Source organism: Protopterus annectens, chromosome 5.part0 (genome assembly GCF_019279795.1).
Source record: "Protopterus annectens isolate FY-2018-M chromosome 5.part0, PAN1.0, whole genome shotgun sequence".
In the NCBI taxonomy this organism is placed as follows: Eukaryota; Metazoa; Chordata; order Ceratodontiformes; family Protopteridae; genus Protopterus; species Protopterus annectens.
Genome location: NC_056735.1, coordinates 1,848,046,654 through 1,848,069,028, shown reverse-complemented (window position 1 = coordinate 1,848,069,028; position 22,375 = coordinate 1,848,046,654). Strand labels below are relative to the sequence as shown.

Here is a 22,375-nt window from a genome sequence, read left to right as displayed (position 1 = left end):
ACCCTGAGGTACTCCACTTGTCACTTGTCTGGAGCTGGATTTGGAGTCGGCTACTTTTACAGTCTGGGTTCTGTCAGTAAGCCAGTTGGCAACCCATCAAGTGAAGTAGGGATTTATGCCCAGCTTAGTAAGTTTATCTATGATGCCAGAGTGGGCGATGGTGTTGAAGGCCTTGGCGAGGTCCAGATAGGCTGTGTGGACCTCCTTACCCTTGTCCACAGCTCTGGAGACCAATTCAAAGAAGTCAATCAGATTCAGGAGACAAGATTGGCCCTTCACAAACCCAAACTGGGTGGGGTCCAGTGTCTGGAGGTTGCCAATGTCATTGTTTATAAGTTCCATGATAATGCGTTCCATGCCCTTGCAGATCAGGCTTGTCAGACTGATGGGACGGTAGTTCCCAGGATCCAAGGTGGATCCTCCCTTGTGGATCGGGATAACTGTAGCTGTGTGCCACTCAGTGGGCACGAAGCCTGAGGTGAGGCTATGATTAAGCATGACACTTAGGTGGGGTGCCAGTTCATTTTGTAGTTCATGTAGTACACAGCCTGGGATGTCATCTGGTCCCATGGATGCTGTATTCTTAGCTTTGGAAAGTGCTGTTTCTACCTGTGTGGCTGTGATTATCGGAATTTGGCAGTCTGTTGGTACTGAGATGGGCCCTTTAGGGGGTGAGAGGGGAGTGAAGTTGGCACTAAATCGATCTGCCAGGATATTGGCAATATTCTTGGGATCAGTATATTTAATGCCATTCTGTTGTAGCTCAGAGCAGATCTGAGCATTGCCATTTAGATTCTTGACATAACTATAGAATGCCTTGTGGTTGTCTTTGGAATCTTTGGCAATTTTATTTTCGTAACTAGCTTTTGAGGATTTTACGAGGGATCTCAGCTTCTTACTGAGGCTGGTGAGGGAGTTTTTTGCATCCTGGGATTTTCCTCTTTTCTGCTACAGTTTCTTCCTTCTGTTGTATAGTTTGTTTATAGCAGGGAACCACCAGATTGGCTTCCTTTTTTGGAGAAGAGCATCTTGGTTCTATTTGGGATGGCACGATTCATGCATGAGTGGATGTGCTCGTACAGTGCCTTAGTGTAGGATTCTGCAGTCGAACTTCCAGATCCCATCTGTGTGGGTGTTGTGAAGTTTGTCACTTCTGACTTCAGCAGCAAGAAGTTGGCTTTGGAGAAGTTTTTTAAGGAGGTTTCCTTACTGGGGGGTGGGGATGGGATGTGGATGTCAAGGGTGATTTGCTTATGGTCAGACCTGACCAATAAGGGGGTGACCACTGGTGTGGAGCATCTATCTCCCATTTGGTAATGAACAGGTCTGGGATATTGGAGAATAGTTGATCCAGGGCATTGGAATTTATGAATTCCAAGAACTGCTGGGAAAAGGAGTTGATACCAAAGTAGTTTTCCCAATTAATGGCAGGGTAGTTGAAATCACCTAGTATTAGGGTGTTTAGTTGTAGCTTAATATTTTCCAGTATGTTTGGGAAGGTGTAGTGAGAATCTTGGGGTATAGTGGGGGATCTGTAGCAAGCCACAATTTGGATTGCAGTCTTACCTAGTGTTAGTTGCACCTGGAGAATTTCAGATGCATTGTGTTGGGCAACTAGCCTGGAGGTGTGAATATCCTTGGTGAATATGGACACTCCTCCACCTTTAGTGTTTCGGTCTTGGTTTTCTGGCCGAAAAGTGTGGTAAGAATTGTAGCCTGGTATTGCAGGGGTGCTCTCTGGAGCCTTGAACCAGGTCTCAGTCACTGCACAGATATCGATGTTCTCCATTTTTAGGAGTGCCTTGAGAGAGTGCATTTTGAGGTTTAGACTTCTAGCATTGAGTAGCATTACCTTCAGATTGTGCATGCTTGTATCTGTTACAGTGGTGGTTTTATCTTTGAACCTTGCCTAAAAAAGGCACTATAGGGGTGGCAAGAGCTTTAGCCAGTAACCTGAATCCCAGGGGTGACAGGTGCAGACCATCTCTGGCAAAGCATCGTCATTTGTCGATTATGTCTTCCCAGGCAGACAAATACTGGATCCCCTTTGAATGACACCAGAAGCTTAGCCAATTGTTGAAGTCTATCATTTTGTCCTTATACTGTGGTATCATTCTGGGCGAAGGCAGGATGCTACTCAGGGCTAGGGTCATACCTGCCTGGGGCACAGGCTGCGTTCTACATGAACTACAGAATGAACTGGCACCCTACCTAAGTACCATGTTCAATCATAGCCTCACCTCAGGCTTTGTACCCACTGAATGGTGCACCGCGACGGTTATCCCACTCCAAAAAGGGGGAGCCACGATGGACCCCGGGAACTACCGCCCCATTAGCCTGATGAGCCTGGTCTGCAAGGCCATGGAACATATCATCATGGAACTCATAAACAAAGACATTGGTAATCTCCAAACTCTGGACCCTACCCAGTTTAGATTTGTAAAAGGCAGATCATATCTCCTAAACCTGATTGACTTCTTTGAAGCAGTCACCAAAGCCATAGATGAGGGTAAAATTGTTCACACAGCTTATCTAGATCTCACCAAGGCTTTCAACACCATCCCCCACTCTGGAATTATAGATAAGATCACTAAACTAGGTATAAATCCCTATGTCACAAGATGGGTTGCCAACTGGCCCATGGACAGAACCCACACTGTGGAAGTAGCGGATTCCAAATCTGACATCAGACCAGTGACAAGTGGAGTACTACACGGTTCAGTCCTGGGTCCTCTCCTCTTTGGTAGCTACTTCTCTGAAGTGCTGGCCAACACAGAAGGTCTTTAGCTAACAAAGTTTGCAGATGACTGCAAACTAGGAGCCATAATCGAAACTCCTAATGATGTGGACAAACTACAAAATGGCCTCACTGAGACAGATACCTGGTGTCAAAGCCATGGCCTGAAGCTCAATGCCAAAAAGTGTATTGTCATCCCCTTTGGTAAAAACTCTGTACCCATGAACTACCACATAGCTGGTAGTCTTCTTAATGCCAAAAATGTGATAAGAGACGTTGGGACACAGGTGGACAGTAGTCTCTCCTTTGATAATCACATTGCCACAGTGGTCAGGAAATCCTTCTACGTGGCTCATCTCATCACAAAAGGATTCTCATCCAGGAAAAAAGAGGTCATTGTTCCCCTCTACTCATCACTCATTAGACCCATTATAGAGTACAACGCCCCTTTTGGTATGTACCTCACAAGATATCTACAACAACTGGAAAGACCACAGAAATACCTCACAAAGAGGATTACTGGTCTCAAACAGATGCCCTATGCAGACCGTCTCAAAAAACTACAGCTTTACTCCATAGCATATCGCCTACTCAGGGGCAATCTCTGCCTAACATACAAAGCTATGTCAAACCCAGAGCTGTTGGACATGCTCCACTTAAAGAAATCCCAATCCCTCTGAGCTACACGCTCTAGGGACCTAAACCTTGTCACCACAATAAACAGAACATGCTGGAGGGATATATTCCTGTCCCAGAGACTTCCCATACTCTGGAACAGACTGCCTGTCTATGTCAGAGATCCTCATTAGCACTCTTCAAGAAAAATCTTGATGATTGGATGGGAAATGGGAAATTCACCCCAGGGAACAATTCTGTGGCTCTGCTTGACAGGGGCACAGGAAAATTATTTTCTTGGGTGGCGAAAGCCAGGGTACATTTTTTGGCTAGGCTTGTATGGGCCCTAGGGCCGATAGCCTAGTACCTACCTATAAACCTATGAACTTATAATATTCCGGTATAAGAAGGAGGATAGAGTTCAAATTAACAACTGAAGACTCTTACATATAGTAAATTGTGACTGTAAGTTATTAGCAAGTACATTATGAAGACCAGTAAAAGACAGGATACAAAATTATTCATAATGTTTGGTAGCATGGGGTGAAGAAAAGAAATATGCAATATTTTGTAATTATGGTTTTAAAGGAAATAATAGCACTTGGCAGTAGGGACTAATAAACTGAAGGTTGTGGACTGTGGATGTGAAGAAAACATCTGGTGATGTCAAATGATGATATATTATGAAAATATAAGGATAATGGTTGACCAAAATTGACACTAAGTGGTTTAGAAAAAAATGTGTATGGTGGAAAAGTGATTAATATGTTCAACAGGAATATAGAAAATAAGGTGCAAGTGTGAGCGGAATTAGGCAGGATATCAATTACGCTGCAGATTGTTCTCAGTATCCTTGCATACACTGATACGGAAGATAGTAAGTGACAAGCTATAAGGAATAATAAAGGTCAGATCTGAAATATGTAATCTTATAGCATATTCTGATGGTACTAAGTTTTGCATTAATACAAGGGAAGAAATGAAAGTAAAGCAGTGTCCATAATAACCGTAGAAGCAAGAATGACACAATAATCAGGAGAAATGAACTGAAGATTAAAGTACTGAAGATAAAAAAATCAGTTAGAGATTACATCCTCCAGTGATGAAGCCAGAACAGTATGATTGTTGGGGATGTCTTCTGTATTGTCAGGGCTTGATGTGGCTTGTGGCAGAAAAGGTGTAGAAATATGGAACCGCAAACATCCACCCAGATGGGGCATATTGCATTGATCCATATGAATGTCATCGCCCATAGACTCACAATTTGGGGTGGAAGACTGTATGCCTACAGGAAACACAGAAGAAAAAGAATCCCAAAAACATGCACATGCAGCCTAATGGGGTATCACATGTGTTGACCCAAGATGCATCATTGTCCAGGGCTTGGATGACACCCATGACTGGAGGTGCAGGCTTTGTGCCCACGGGCAATAGGGCAGGGTCAGAAATACAGGAAAATGCATGTGCAGACTGTTAAGGCATCCCTGGTATTCAGATAGAGTAGCACCATTGCTCACAATCTGGATGGTGACCATGACTGGGAGGGGGGTGAAAGGCTGTGTATCAAAACGTTTCAGTTCTGCATCTCATCAATGGTCTGTGTAGACTGAGTTGGAATGGTCTATTCCACTTGTGGAGGAAAGATTTGCTACCCGTGATTTCAGCAGTATTGTGTGACCCTATACTTTATGCCGCTTCTTAGCTGGTGCATTCATCCCATAAGCCATGGAGCACATGTACCATTTCCACAATGCTGATGGCAGAAGGCATGTATGCCTAGGTCACTTACCAGCCGGTCTACTGGATGATGTCAAGTTTTGATGCCATTTGAGGGGGGTGGTTCTAGAGTCATGGCAGCACCCAACTTGCAAATTTAACCTCTATGTTGGGTACTTGCACCTCAATGGCAGTGGCATTTTTGATGGCTTGTGCATTAATGTGGAGCTCACGAAGAACTCTCAGTAACAAGTTGAGGATGTGTGCTTAACCTGTGCCTCTTTATGATTTTATATTTATTTTATTTTATTTTATTTTACATTTGTTGACCGGGCTAGTCTAGCTGGATACATGTCCTTTTTCAGTAGAGGCCCGGGGAGAAAAGCTCCAACATAAAGAGAAAAACACAATACATTTACATGCAGTAGAAACAGCATTAAGATAAAGACAAAAAGAAAACAGTGAGCATTACATACTGAATAAAATAACATTCACAGAATTATGCAGATAATCTTAAACATGGTTACATTGTGAAGCCGAGAGGTTAAGTTAATAATCTCTGGGATAGGGAAGAGACTGAGGTGGTATAAGACCTTTGAGATTAGTCTGGTTTAGGACATGGGCATAACCAGTGAGACTTGTAGAATTCTTTGAGGTAATTTTTGAATTGATTAATCGAGGTCATAAGTCTTAGGTTGTTTGGTAGGGAATTCCTGAGCTTTCCGATGGAGTTGGCATAGAGAGCATCACCACCTGAGTTATTAGATTTAATGGTTAGTACCTGGACACTATTTGATGATCGGAGGCATTTTAGGTTGGAGTAGGGGGTCAGTATATTGCTCAGCGAGGGGGTTCTATCCGGATGGTTAATTATTTTAAATGCTTCAGTGAGTTGGTTGAGTTTGAGAAGATTGGGCAGTTCTAACCAACCAAGTGTCTTTAGGTTAAGGCAATGGTGAGTACGATACGGTGTTTCTGTTATAAATCTGGCTATATGATTATAGGCTACAGATAGTTTGTTGAGCTCTCGCTTATTGAGGAAAGAAAGTACTGGGGAGACATATAGGAGGGTGGAGAGGAGATGAGTGCGAGCAATGGTTAGTTTGGCGTAAGGGGTTAAAAAGTTCTTTATTCTATACATAGAGCCGAGTTTCTTGTTTACAGACTTAATGGTTTGGCTAATGTGTATATCAAATTTAAGCTTGTGGTCAATAGTCACACCTAATAGTTTGGTATGAGAGACAGGCTCTATGATGGTACCATTGGTGGATTCCACATGGAATGAGTTGTCAGCAGTTGGAGGTTCTTTTCCTAGGGGAGTAGATGCAGAGGGGAAAAATAGTAATAACTTGGTTTTAGTTGGATTAAGTATGAGTTTCAGTTCAGAGAACCATTTTTCTACTATAGCAAAACAGTGTTGGGTTATTGCTTGGAGTTTCGGGAGGGAGACGTCGGAGCAGATCAAGGTGGAATCATCTGCATATTGGATGCAGGTGGCTTTGGGGATGACTGAGTGAAGATCATTTATGAAGACGTAGAAAAGAAGGGGACCGAGTATAGAGCCCTGAGGAATGCCATTGGTGTTAGGGAGTAGGTCAGATAGCCTGTTTTGCCACTAGACAGCTTGCTGCCTGCCAGAGAGGTACGCATTAAACCAGCTTATAGCTAGGTTGTCGAGGTGTAGGGTTTCCAGGGTATGAAGCAGATGCTGGTGATTGACCATGTCGAAGGCATGTCGAAGATCCTCTGTAATGGTGAATATGGGTGGCTCTTTCCCATGTAGTGTTGCAGACAGTGCAACTGTGTCATCAGACCACTTGCACACTGCTACATAGACCTGTTGTGCTGGACCCATCATTGTCTGCCCACAAGCACATGTATTCCCTTGTAATACCCTATGGCTTGCACAGTACTACACATTAAAATACAACACTAGCTAACGGTGACAGCTGTACCTTGTCATGCAGGTTGTTGCAGTTGCAGACTATAGATGTCAATATGGATAGATATGCACTGGGCTTTGGTGAAGCCTGCCCTGCAGACATGCAGTGGAGTGTGCTACACTAGATGGTGACATTACTAACCTGGTGCTCCCACAAATTACATATGGGTGGTTGTGCCAGCTAAGCTCTCACATCCAAACCACCCCCAGGTAAGAGTGATTATTCCCCATGTTCAGTGAGTGAGACCAAAATCTCCTCAACCTGTGATAGATACTCTGCTGTTTATGGTCCACCTCCCTGTGGTGAATCTGTCTGTCACAATGTTTCATACCTTTTCCTTTGTACAGAATATCATATCTGTAACCCTTCTTCAAATCTGTTGTTGAGACCTATTATGGCCATCTGCAGCATTAAATTCTGCACCAGTGCCTTGATAAATCTGTTCTGAGTAATCCTTTTCTGCAGCACATTTACCCAGGAGTTGTATGCCAGGTATACAGAAGTCCTGTACTTGCACTTTATTTATATGGGTAGTGAATTTTCCAGGTGTTTCCTCCCTCACATGGCTTTGCCAGTAAGTGTAAAGCAGTGGGTGAAACATGTCAGTCAGTAAATGCGTATAATATGCTGTATGATGCCCACAGGTATGGTAAAAGTCTCCACATTTGTGTACATAGATGTCATCTACTGTTAGTGCTATACACAGCCTTCACCCATTTACATACTGTAGCCATGCCACAGAATGTGACCCTGGAATGCCATTCGCCCTACAGTACAACCTTCACAAGGTTTCCATTGTACAAGGTTGCCCCCTTCCCCCACAACCACAGATAGTGCCACACCATGCCAGTGTGATAGTTCCCCAATTACAGATACACTGACATCTGCCTCATTGTCACTGATATCCACCACAGGGTTTGTTCTTGCTGCTGAGGTAATGCACGATTCCTTCTTTAACTCTGTGAAACTGCAGGTCTACAGAATCTGTAATGAAATTCCTATTTTCTACAGCTCCATGGCAGTAAATGGTGTTGAATAAAATGGTGCTGATACTTTCCATCATCTGCTGTCAAGGGCCAATAGCATGGTGGTTATACTTGTGATAATTCTTAGCATCATGCCGCAGTACATTACCCTACTCAGCATGCCATTATTAGCTGTGCACATCACAGTGACCACAATGCATGTGACTAGTAAGCTTATGCATGCAGCATGTGCCTATCATAGCACCATTGCACTAAGATACAGCCATTCACAGTGCATAGATAGGGACATACAGTAGCATCATGGAGCATTGTTATGTTGCATGATCCACAAAATATGTGTCCATTCACATGGAGATAATGTTTTGCTTCTGGGGGTGTGCTGAGTAAGTGTGGAATGGAGAACTCCAATGCAGTGTGCCAAGCAGAGCAAGATGTTTTTGTTCTTCCTACACAGACACTTTACTGAGTACCTGCTGAACTAATATAATGGCACATTTCAGGAGGTGGGTGCCATAAGCTTGCCAGGATGGTGAGTGATGCAGATGGTATCACCCACTCTGGTGAGCAGTGCTGGCATTAGTACAATAACATGAGGTGGTGCCACCCTGACCTGTTTCATCACTGGAAGGCAGAGGGTCCAGACAGAGACAGATATGTACCATAAGTACATTTTTCAGCATAACTGTCTTCAATCATCTCAATTTTTGTACATGAACACCTAGGAATGCATGCTGGGGGAGCAGTACATACCTATCCAGTACACCTTTGGATGAGGAGCCTTCACCATCCAGCTCCTGAGAAGGCTATTTTCTTTTAGTGGCAGACTAACAGCTGAACATGTTTGAATGCCACCAGCAGTGAGAGAGAGGTTACCAGATACACCACTCTGGGTATGCACAGCAAAAGTGACATCCCTGCTCATGACAAGGAAATGGTGTAGACAGGAAAGTTGGAAAAAGGAGAACTGTAAGTTCAGGAAAACATGCAAAGTTAACCATAGGATGTGAAAGGTGAGAGAATGGGTAACGTTTTATTTTTGCAAGGAAAAGAGACAGTTTTGTAAGTATTACAAAAGTAGGGAATGTGAGTATGGTAGTGAGAGGTGGCTATCGATGGGACAAAGAGAGAGAGCCAAGGAACAGGAGCAGATAGTAAAGACAACCACAAGGCCTTCTATAGTTATGTAAAGAATCTCCATGGCAAAACTCAGATTTGCTCTGAGCTTCTTCACAATGGTACCTCCTATACAGAGCTAACATATATTGCTAATATACTGGCAGACAGATTCAGTGCCAACTTTACTCCCCCCCCACACACACACATACACAGGACCAGTCACAATACCAGTAGATTGCCAGGCACTCAGTATTACTACTGCATAGGTTAAAACAGCACTGTCCAAGGCCAAGAATACAGCTTCTATGGAACCTGACAATATCCCTGGCTGTGTTCTACATGAACTACAGAGTGAACTGGCACCTCACCTGTGTGCCCTGTTCAATCACAGCCTCACCTCAGGCTTTGTCCCTACCAAATGGCACACTGTTACAGTCATCCCTCTCCACAAAGGAGGAGCAACTACAGACCCTGGGAACTATCGCCCCATTAGCCTGACTAGTCTGATATGCAAAGCTATGTAACGCATCATCATAGACCTAATAAACAAGGATATAGGGAATCTCCAAACTCTGGATCCCACACAGTTTGGTTTTGTGAAGGGTAGCGCATGTCTGCTCAACTTGGTCAACTTCTTTGAGTCAGTCACCAGAGCTGTGGATGAAGGCAAGGTGGTTCATACAGCCTACCATGATCTGGCCAAGGCCTTTGATACTATTCCCCACTCAGGAATCATAGAAAAACTCACTAAGCTAGGCATCAACCCCTATATCACTAGGTGGGTTACAAACTGGCTCACAGGTAGAACCCAGAGTGCGAAAGTAGCTGACTCCAAGTCAGACTGCCGACCAGTCCCACAGGGTTCGGTCCTGGGTCCTCTCTTTTTTGATATCTACTTCTCTGATGTCCAGGCCAACACAAAGGGACTCTGGCTGACAAATTTTGCAGTTGATTGCAAGTTGGGAGCTATTATTAACTCCCCTAGTGATGTTGACATCCTACAGAAAGGCCTCACTGAGAATAACGACTGGTGTCAGAACCATGGCCTTAAGCTCAATGCCAAAAAATATGTCCTCATCCCCTTTGGGAAAAACTCAGTTCCCATGAATTACCACATTGACGGTAGTCTGCTGAACACAGAAGGCATTATAAGAGATCTGCGAACACAGGTTGACAGCAACCTCTCTTTTGACCACCACATTGCCACTGTGGTCAGAAAGTCCTTCTATGTGGCACATCTCATTATTAAGGGTTTTGCATCCAGGAAGAAAGAGGTCATTGTCTCTCTCTCTCTACTCTTCACTCATTAGGCCAATCACTGAATACAATGCCCCATTTGGCATGTACCTCACTAAACACCTGCAACAACTGGAGAAGCCACAAAAATACCTCACAAAGAGGATCCTACGCCTTAAACATTTGTCCTATATGGACAGACTTAAAAAACTCCAATTATTCTGTATCTCATATTGCCTACTTAGAGGCGATCTCTGCTTGACTTACAAAGCCATGTCTGACCCAGCTCTGTTAGAAATGCTACATCTAAAGAAATCCCAATCCCTCCACACCACACACTCTGGAGACCTCAACCTCATTACTGCAATCAACAAAACATGCTGAAGGGACAGGTTCATAACCCAGAGACTGCCCATGCTATGGAATGGACTTCCCATACATGTCAAGCAGAGCACCTCATTGGCCCTATTCAAGAGAAATCTTGATGAGTGGATGGGAAATAGAAAATTCACCCCAGAGATCACTCCAGTGGCTTTACTCGACAGAGGCACTGGTAACTAAGGGCAGGTGGCACAATGCCAGGGTAATCCTATGGGCTAGGCTTGTAAAGGCTCCAGGGCCATTAGCCTAGTACACATCTATGAACCTATGAACCTATAAGATAAACAAACACAGAACATGAACAGAGTCTGACAGTCATAGGACTCAACAAGCAATGCCAGAAAGTACTCTTCATTGCGAAGGCTGACATCCACTTGCTGGTGCTGCTCAGTAACCACCAGCCTCCAAAACTGATGGTGGGAGACAAGGGCAGACACCTCCAGAGAATCCTTGAAGTAGAGTCTTCATTCCCCTGCCCATCTCCCTAGAAGTGGCCAGAGATGGTACCAGTGACCCCTCTGTACTATCATTGCCCTACTGAATAGCAGACCTAGTGACCAGTAGTGACTCAGAGCGAGAGGCTTCAGCCAGTGCAACCTGAGGTGACTGACAACGCCCTCACCTACTGCACTTCTACAACTGGACCAACAAAAGGATGACACAATGGGAAAAATGATTGGATACATATGGTACAAACACAGACCCAGTTGTACAGTAGACTGACACAGACATCATAAAGCTAGATTGTTGCATGAATGAGCATGCGTTGACTTGGCCATGCTAGCAAGCCTTAGTTCTGACTTCAGTCACACTAGTCACATGCCCTGCTGCAGTGCTACTCCAGCCATAGAGCAGCTTAGTGCTGTTTCTCCCATTCTCTCTATGCCCTCCTTTAATTATGTGCTCCTTTACTCAGCCTGCTGGTGCTACTCAACACTTAACACACATTTGGTTAGCTCTGTGACTCTTTGCACAGTGACCCTCTTGAAAAATTGCACCATACAAGTGCACAGCAGCTGTCTATGAATCCCAGCCAATATGCTACCTCATGGAACAATCTAATAAGCACACTCACAGGCGACTGTTACTGTGAAAGGTTAATGAGTATGTTAATGCTTTTCAAAGTGCTGTAGACTAAGTGTGTAATGATAATATCATCCAACATTCTTAGAAACCTTCCAGTATTACTATAAATGAATGAATATGGGTTTAGGAGTACCCTTACAATTTATTCCACAACTGTAGTTACCAATAAATGGATATAATGAATGATATAGATACCCAAACAGAAGCACTGTGAAACAAAATGTGGTTTCAAATGTAAACAGCATGCAATATTAGGATAACAGCCACCAAGCAAGCTGCTGCGTATGGCAGTAAGCTGAAACCTTTCATAATGATTGCTACTTTCCTATTCATAAATGCTATGTGAAATACAGGGAAAATGAAATTCCCATTGAAGTTACATAATAACAATAGTAAGAAACTTGCTTAATCAAAGTATGGTCTCTAATAGAGAGAACTTTAACATTTGCTTGAGCAGGTGTGTGACCTCAGACTATGTTTAAGATTTTTTGGTATTATTTGAGGTACAATGCAATGAAGTTAAAAGCATTGGATAATGGATAGTATTTAGTTTTAAGGGTAATGGCCTGCAAATCATATCATTAGTATCTCTTCTAAAAACTGATATGATTTGTATAGGACACTAATATGGCTATTCCTCACATGTAGTATCTATCTCTTTATAAAATATGCTGATTAAAGAAACAGATGTTCTGTGGATGCATTACAGAAATAGATATTATAACAGCTGTGGAAAGTATTTATTGTTCTGCTTTGTGTTTCTGTTTAGAAAGACACAATGGTATTCATTTCTATACCAGTCAACTTCACTATATTTTTTTCTGTATGAATACATGCATTTTAATACAGATTACCTTCTATTACATTAGAAACAGTAGCTGCTACTAAAATCTTTTATTGTAGTATTAGCATCTCTGTGTACTAATTTATTTATTTAACATTTGTTGGCCAGGAAGGTCTAACTAGGACAGATCCTATTTTCAGAGGAGGACCGGGAAGAAACTCTCAAGACACATGTCTTTGGAATGTGGGAGGAAACTGGGGCACCCAGAGGAAACCCAAACAAATGCAGGAAGGACATGCATACTCCCCACAGGGGGCACCCCAGCCAAGAATTGAAACAGGGAACCTCTTGCTGTGAGGTGACAATGTTATCTGCTGCACCACTGCACTGCTCAGATGTCGACAAACATTATTTTCTTGATTTATATTTTCCCACATGCTACTAGTACAAGAAATCATTATTCTGAAAAAAGAAGTGGTAACTATGCTGAAGCTTACACTAAAGCCCTGTACAATCAGTTGCATAAGTGTATAAACTCGGCCGTACCATACAGAACCAAAACCAGAGCCCCAAGTAAGAACAAGCTGCCATAGTGGATATCCAGCATCAGCAAACTTTACAATAAACACATAAGGTTGCTGTCCAAGAAAACAAAGGCAAGGGCCCAACAATGGAAAAGCACCCTCCTCAGCCTCAACAGGCAAATAAGACAACTTGTCAAATCCTCCACGGGCTCCTTCGAGAGAAGCTTAGCAAGTTCTGCCAAGGATAACCATAAGACCTTTTACAGCTATGTATATAACCTAAAGGGTAGGACCCAAGCATGTGCAGAAATAGTGGCCAACAGTATCACACACACACTGACCCCATGGAGATAGCAAACCTGCTAGTGGATAGGTTTGCCAAAAATTTCACTCCCTTATCCCCTCCTAGCTTACAGCAAACCTTCCCCCAAACTTCCCCCACCCTACATGTCTGAAGAGCAGGTCCTCAAAGCCTTGTCCAAGGCAAAAAACACAGCCTCTATGGGACCAGACAACATCCTAGGCTGTCTTCTAAATAGGCTAAAACATGAATTAGCATCACCAGTAAGTATCCTTTTCAAACATAGCCTAACCACAGGCTTTGTTCTTTCAAAATGGAGAACAGTAACAGTTATTCCCCTCCACAAAGGTGGCCGAGCAACAGACCTAGGGGATTACATACCCATAAGGCTGACCAGCCTCATCTGTAAGGCCATGGAACGTATCATTATGGACCTCATAAATAAAGATATAGGTGATATCCAAACCCTGGATCCTACCCAATTTGGCTTTGTGAAGGACAGATCCTGCATGTTAAATCTGGTGTATTTCTGTGAAAATGAGACCAAGGCCATTGACGAGGGCAAATCTGTGCACACAGCATACCTCGACCTGACAAAGGCTTTCAACACAATCCCACATTCAGGCATTACCAATAAACTTAGCAAACTGAACGTAACCCCCTTTGTTGCAAGATGGGTTGCCAACTGGCTCAAAAAACGAACACACACTATCAAAGGGGGTGACTCCACATCAGCCAGCAGACTTGTTACCAGTGGGGTGCAGCAGGTGTCAGTGCTGGGCCCCTTACTGTTTGGTATATACTTTTCAGAAGTTCAGGTGAAAACTAAGGTGCTGTGGCTGACCATGTTTGTAGACAACTGCAAACTAGGTGCAATCATTGAATCCCCAAATGATGTCAGTATACTCCAGGAGAGTCTCATGCAGACCAACGACTAGTGTGTTAGTCACAGTCTCAAATTGAATGCAGAGAAATGCATCATCATTCCCTTCAGCACAAACAATGTCCCCTCACACTATCAAATCAACAATACCCTAAGTACCCATGAAGTGGTAAGGGATCTGGGATCACATGTTGTCAGCAACCTTAACTTTGAGCACCATGTGCTTACTGTTGTAAGGAAAGCTTTCTATGTAACACACTTGATTAGTAAAGGCATCGTCTCAAGAGCAAAAAAAGTTATAAACCCCCAAATACTCGGCACTCATCTGGCTCATAATTGTGTATAATAACCCGTTTGGCATATAGCGTGCAAAGCACCTGCAGTAATTAGGCAGACCTCAGAGGTTTCTAACAAAGAATATCAAGGGGCTCCAGCATGTGTCTTACACAGACCAACTAATGTCCCTGTCACTATACTCCGGATCATATAAACTTCTTAGGGGAGTCTTTTGCCTGGCCTACAGCTCAATCCAAGACTCAAACCTAATGAACTTGCTGCATATCAGTAAATAAAATGGGACTAGGGTTACCTGTTCCAGAGACCTAAATATGGCCTGCAACTTAAATAGGATGTACTGGAGGGACAGATTTATCTCCCAGCAACTGTTGTGTCTTTGGAACAGGCTACCAATTCATGTGAAACAGAGCACCTCTATGACACTGTTCAAAAGGAACCTGGACAAGTGGATGGGCCAGCATGAATTCTTACCAGGGGTAGAGAACACAACCCTCCTGGACATGGGCAGTCATCACTAAAAGCAGTCTTGGATATTGACTAGCATTTGTATGGTATTACATTGGAATGAAATGGCTAGGCTTAAAATGACCTCCGGGTCGATAGCCTAGTAATCTCTTATGATCCTATGATCCTATTAATAAACATAATAACAATAATAGGGACATGAAGTCGGCATATTGCTGGTACTTCAGAATTCCATGAGATGGAAAAGGCAACATTTTAAAAAATACCAGGGGAAATTTGACAGAAAATGTATCATGGAATACTGTACTATAACAAGCTTTGCAACTTTAAAATTTTTTCTTTCTTTCTTTCTTTCTCCTTCCCTATTCTCATTTGTCTTCCCCCTTCTTTAGTGTCTCTCTTTTAAGGCTTGTTCTACATTTTTGAAACAAATGGCTTTAAATGACATTGCTGTAAAAAATACATGTTCTATTGATCTATTGATTAAAGAAAAATGAATTTATAAACATATGACGCTGAACTAATTATAGCGGCAGCTAAAGTACTGATGAAATTTTACAGTCAATGTGCATTTAAAAGTCAATTAATCTTAATTCATTTTAATTGGAAAACTGGTACAGTAAACAGTCCCTGGAGTTCAGACAAACCTGGCTGTAGTTACATAAAGTGCATACAGCAAGTAGGTCAATTTATGAGATAATGAAAAAGGTAATTCAGAGACAGATTTAGTCACAATGAGATTGATCTCGTTGTTGGTTAAAATGCCTGTCTCTGAATCAGTTTTTTTTTTGTACCCATCTTGCTAACAGCTCCCCAAAACTTACTTGAACATCCCTGATGTTACATCATAATTTGCTGTGTGCCTCATAAAATTTTAGATTCTCTGGTAAATATCCGATGATTACAGTAAATAACCGGGAAAAGCCGAAAGACACACACACACACAGTAAATCAGTAATGCTAGACATTAGAGTTTCATACTTCTTGTATAAAAAATGCATGTTGATGTAAAACCCAGTGTTTTATTAAACATTTTAATTGAATTATAGCAATATTTAAAAATTGTTCCTCATTATGTCCCGTTATCCTCCCATTATTTTTGTTTTTGTCCAGAATTCATGAGCATTGCTGCTGATAGGTATGAGAGGCACCCCTGTAAAAAACACACACACACACACACACACACACACACACACACACACACACACACACACACACACACACACAAATCCCATTAATTTAGTTGAATTTAATTTGGTCGAAAATGATTTCAGGCAGCACACTTCACTGAAAACTCATTTCACTGAAAGCTCATTTGGTCAAATTTCATTTGGTCGAAAATGAAATATAGCCCCTGCCCCACTGCAGTGCGACCCTAGAGTGAGAATATTAAGTAAGGGGGGGTGTGGGGGGCAGTTTTTCCTGAACATATATATATTAATATATTTTTAATGGATACACCTTCATATAACAGTGAATACACTACAATTATGTGGGGGTCTACGCCCCCACACCCCCTTACTTAATATTCTCACTCCAGGGTCGCACTGTAGTGGGGCAGAGGCTATATTTCATTTTTGAACAAATAAAATTCAACCAAATGAGCTTTCAGTGAAATGAGCTTTTAGTGCAGTGTGCTGCCTGAAATAATTTTTGACCAAATGAAATTCTACCAAATGAAGTACACACACACACACACACACACACACACACACACACACACACACACACACACACACACACACACACACACACACACACACCACATAAAAAACAAACCTCTCTTCAGCAGTCATGTCAATGGCTATTGATGCTCTCATTTTTTGCTAGCCTGTTTTTAGCTTTTTGAGAGAAGGAATAACAGTCACTTCTTTCCATGTTTACACGATAAACTTAAGATACCTTGGACAAATGGATGAACATTTTGATTATTTAAATACCACTACTTCCTTTCTTAAGTTTACATATAATGCACCAAAAAATTCCATTAACTTTTTAGATGCGGCCGTTTCTTACAATAGCGAAAGTATGTATTTCAAATCTACCATTCACCACAAATCCAATTTTATTAATTCATTCTGCGATTTAATAGCAACCATCCATTTAAAATGAAAAAAGAATGTTATTAAAAAACAGTCAGATTGTCAAGAATTGTGTCACATTATCAGTAGTGTGATGGGGAAGCTGATTGTCTGAAGAATATGTATTTGATTAGATACTATCCAATTACTTTAACTGATGACATTTTGAAAGAAGTGAAGACAAAAAGACGTTTCATTTTGGGCTCTATTATTGGCTACATTAGCATCTACTATCAAGAAGAAGGACATTAATTATTCTTGTGCTGAGTTAATCACCTATACTTTTCATCAAACATTGGGGCTTCTGAGGATTTGGTTGATAAGGTAGGAGACAGACCACACTTTACATATACTGGTGGGGGGCGGGGGGTTAACTGAAAGTAATTTTAGAAATCAGTGAAATACAGAATATTGCCAATAGACCAGTAGGATGTGGTTATTGCTTGTGAACACTAAATTTATTTTGTTAGGGGGCGTCTCGTGCTATAGGACTGCAGGACTGCAGCCCCCCCAGCTGTAAAATGAAAAGAAAAAAAAACAGAAGCGAGTCCCGAAAGTCTGCTCATGTGTGCTCGGCATTCCCGGAACTCACAGGAATCCAGACTGCTGTTTAAGCAGTCCGGATTGAGCAGAAGCCATCTGTAGTCTGATGCCCAGACATCTATGCGGTTACAGCCACACAGACTGGAAGGGAATCGGACTGCAATGTCTGCAGGCTGGAACCTGCTCTCGCAGGAATGACAGCACATTTTGCATGGGACTGAAGCTGCTCTCGCGGGAAGGACGTTTTGCTTGGGCCTGGGTACATGAAAGTAGCTGCAGACTGACTCCCAATTCAGGTACTGCTCTCTGTGTGTGTGTGTGTGTGTGTGTGTGTGTGTGTGTGTGTGTGTGTGTGTGTGTGTGTGTGTGTGTGTGTGTGTCTGATGCAGAGCAGACAGCAATGTGTTGCAGAGAGCAGGTAAAAAGACTCAGTCTAAAGTCTTGCTCAGTTAAGAATTTGCATTTAGTGGTTAAGAACAGTTACAAGGTCATTGCAGATGAAACATTATCTTACAGTATTTCTCCTTTGACAAAGGATGAGTGATCCTGGAAGTAGAGAGAGATGGAGGATGTAAAGGGTCATGCCACAGAAAAAAATCTTTGTAGTGCCAATTTTTTAGCATTTCTGAATTTAATCATTATATTTCTACCTTTTGAAGAACAGCTAGTTTGTATTGATATAGAACATTTATATGTGAACACTTCTACGGTACCAGTAAGAGATATATATATACCTGTTGCAGGTTCAAGGGTCTTAAATGTGATAATTAGAAATATAAATATTAAGGGTGATTAGTGGGAGTATGTGCCAGTTCTGAAATGGTGGTATGATGGAATATCCCCCCTTCTCTAAGGTAGAGCACTAGGTTTGTGGGGAATGGTGTGAACCCCCCCTTGCAAAAATGCTTTAAAATTATAACAGTAAATGCTGACATTCACTTTTTTAGGGGTGCAGTGTAATTTTTAAACATTAGCTCTGAATGTTACTAATGCTGTTTAATGGGCGCATCTATAAACAAAAGACAAATGCTATGTCAGTTTTGTGTTTATAGATGGTCCCATTAAATAGCATTAGTAACATTCAAAATTAATGCTTCTGTGGCCCCCACTTATTGCTAATATATTTCATGACAGAGTGGAGAAATGTATATATTTATAATTCACAACTGAGTAGCAACATTAAGGTTTACTTTTGTTTCATTGATAATGGTTTTAAACCACAGCATTTTGAAGTTCATAAGCTAAATTAATTTATAGAGTGTATGAATTATTGCATAGATTATCTGAAGTTTAAAATGAATTATGATGTGAAAGTGATTACTCATTGACCAGATTTCTGCATATTTAGAGAAAAAAAAGGTCTTGCTCTCTGGGCCTGGACTAGATGACCACTGTGGATGCATCTAAGGGTGGTGGGAATCTAGTCTCTATCTTAGGTTATGTAAGTCACACCATCATTATCACTCATTTTCATTAGACATAAAACTTTCTAAACTTGATACTGTTCTTCTGGCTTTAAAGTCACTCTAGTCTTTTCCAGAGGAGAGTAATTTAGAGCTCCTAATTTGCAGCAAAGCAGTTTGACAGTATACTAAAAAAACAAGGAAGGATCAGGTCCATGTCATTGTACTGGAAAGACTTATATTTAGATCTGTTTTCTCAATAAAAGATCATAGATATAGTATATCCCTGGCCATTCAGAATGTGAGCTGACTTTGAGTAAACAGTTCCAATAGTGCTTCATGTGCAATATAGCTTGAAACACCTTGCACTCAGTCTTATGTCTTTTGGGCAACTCCTTCCACAACATTTTTTTTCTTCCCATCCAATGATTGGTGATAGCAGTATTGGTTATTTGTTTTAATGACCACTGGTTCAATGCTGGATGCCTTTTCTTTTTGACAGTACAGAAAGCCTAAACACCCATATTTCCAGTGTTTCATAGAGCATTGCTCCCATAGATCACTTTGTTACTATACATCACAGCCTTCAGAACCTCCCTCTGCTCTAACGGTTCCACTTGCAGAAAATCAGTGTGGCAGCGAGTCTCTGGCTCGCAAAGGGTTACCACGAGGGGTTAGCCAATAGTGGCAAGGCTTACCACTCCAGGTAAACCTTTCTGAATGCCAGGAAGTGTGTGCATATATATAAAACAACAAACAGAATTATAGAATTGTTGTTTATATAGTGAAAGCACTGTGGTTGTTTATATAGTGAAAGCACTAATGTAGCAATAAAAAATTTTATGTAGCAGTTACTGTTTCAGGACTTATTCTGAAATGCCATGTTATTTGCTTATTATATTGTTTTAATATTACCCTGGGCTAACTGTCATAATAATCTCTACTGACTTTGGCTAGATCTTTGTTAAATTTGTGATAAATACGAAAATAGGAACATACTAGGCAAGAAGTCATAGGGACCATATAATGCCTAGCCATATATTCCTTTAAGCAGACAAGTTTAAAAATTCTCGCCACTGTTTTCAATCACTTAATGGTACTGATCTCATATTTTTAGAAAACACACACACACACACACACACACACACACACACACACACACACACACACACACACACACACACACACACACACAATGAGTAAATAAATATAAAAAGTAATAGTTCAAGAATGGCTGGCTCACTGTATGTTTTCAAAGTACCAAAACTTCCACTGTGACTTCAAGGCCTCACTTTCATCTCGTTGACCTGAGACGATTAGCATCTCAGGCACTGGAGGAGTCAGGCAGGAATGATGGGAATGAATGGCCAACTGCAGCTCATCCGTCCTAGGTGGAAGGAAGTGGTTCAGGCTACTGTAATGCCGATATTTACCTGAGAGGTGTACTGCATGCAGCACTAGGGGACAGGGATTTGCTTGTCTCTGTCTATCCATGGCCACAGGGCAGCATTCATGGGGCACAGACAGGAATCTGCATACGCACAGGGGATGACATAGCAGCTTCAACCAGTGGTAGAAAAATTAATTTATGAATGGAAAAATCTGTCATCATAACTCCACCACCATTAGGTCTTTTAATTGATGGTAAACACATAGGTAATATTGGCACAACAGCTGATGAAAAAGGCATAAAAATTTATTTTTATTTTATTTATTATTTATTAACCTATTTTCATCAAAGAGAGAAAAGCTAAAAAAAAAAAAAAACATTTCCAAAATAAAAAGCAATGAATTATAGCCTAGTTCAACTAGATCCACCATTGCACATTTTTAATAAAGCCTTTGAAGAAGTTTTGACAGGAAGCTGTGAAATGCCTGAAAGTTTCTTAAATTAGACTCAAATAGCATACAGGTTTTCTAGTATGTATCAGTTATCTTTTCAGATGAGATGGGATTCTCAAAATTCACCCACAACTTTAACAAGTTAGCACTCTTCCACTTACTCAGAGTGTTACAGTCATATCCAAATTTCTGTGTATTTCATATATTTAATGTACCATCAATAGTGGTCACCTATGACCTCTTTGGGTAGGTAATTAAATTTACACATTACCTAAGGCTTGGAAGAAGAAACAAAGCTATTAGTTCTATGTAAAAATCCATTGTTTTGCTTAAGTCCATATGCCAATAAGGCATTGGTCTCTATGTGCACCTTATGTTCTGATCTGAAGTATATAAGATAGGAGGTGAGATTTAGGGACTGGATATTGTAGTTGAAAAGTTAAAAACTATTTTGTGCACATTATATTCAACTATTGGGTCGTACCTCTGTATCTTGCCACATCTATACAGTCACACAGATGTTACTTTGGTAATATTTAAAATGAAAACAAGCATTGTACAAGACAAACACATTTACAAGTATAGAAAAAGTGAAAATATTGATTAATGTAATACTTACCGGAAAGTATTTCTTCACCACTTCAAAATCCAGAAAACCAATACCGATCCAGATTACTAATGTTAGCACTGAAATGCCAATGATAAACGGAACAAAATAGCCACTTAATTTATCAGCAAACTGCTGGATTGGTGCCTTTAAAAAGACAAGACATGATAAATATTACTTAAAATGAAAGTAAATAGCACATATGTTCTGTTATACCACTTTTATATAGTTTACTTCTTAAAATAGGCTCAATCTTTCTCAGTTAACAAATAAGGCATGACAGGGAATACTGAATCATAAATTATCAGCACACCTCAGCTGCGCTGTTATGTCGCAGATGAAGGTGAGTGCCATATGTACCAATCAAGTGCTGGTATCCTATCACACAGTATGCCCTGGAGTGTCTTATTACCATTATGTAGTGGATCCTTAGAAATGATTATGGTAGTGCAGGTCTTAAACTTACAAACTGTGTTTACTTTGTTTAATGTGGAAGGACACATGATGTTCTAAGGTAGCTTTTGGAAAGGATAAAATATACAACTCCAACAGTGATTAATTATAAAGTGCTGCATTTCTTTTTTCAGAATGTTTACTGCCAATATGCCACCAATAAAATAAATTAGGAAAATTTGCTTATTCTGATACACTTTTTTAACATCATCACTAGACTATTTCAGTTACTCTTCACAGGCAGTGCAACAGAAAAGTATCTAGTCACAAAATATGCCAGTGGCAGACTACTTCTGGTCATCTGTAACTGAATGTTAAGATGCATTTAAATACCTGTGTTTAAGACTTTTTATTGGCCTTGCAACTAGAATTGTTG

General features: G+C 41.1%; 1 protein-coding gene across 1 annotated transcript in view; it reads right to left on the bottom strand.

Annotated features, from left to right (window-relative positions):
- Positions 1–22,375, bottom strand: part of ATP7B (ATPase copper transporting beta) — a 649,813-nt gene that overhangs the window by 232,907 nt on the left and 394,531 nt on the right. Inside the window, exon 12 of the mRNA XM_044071673.1 lies at positions 21,559–21,693. Coding sequence (XP_043927608.1) covers positions 21,559–21,693 — 135 coding nt within the window. The remainder of the gene's footprint in view (positions 1–21,558; positions 21,694–22,375) is intronic.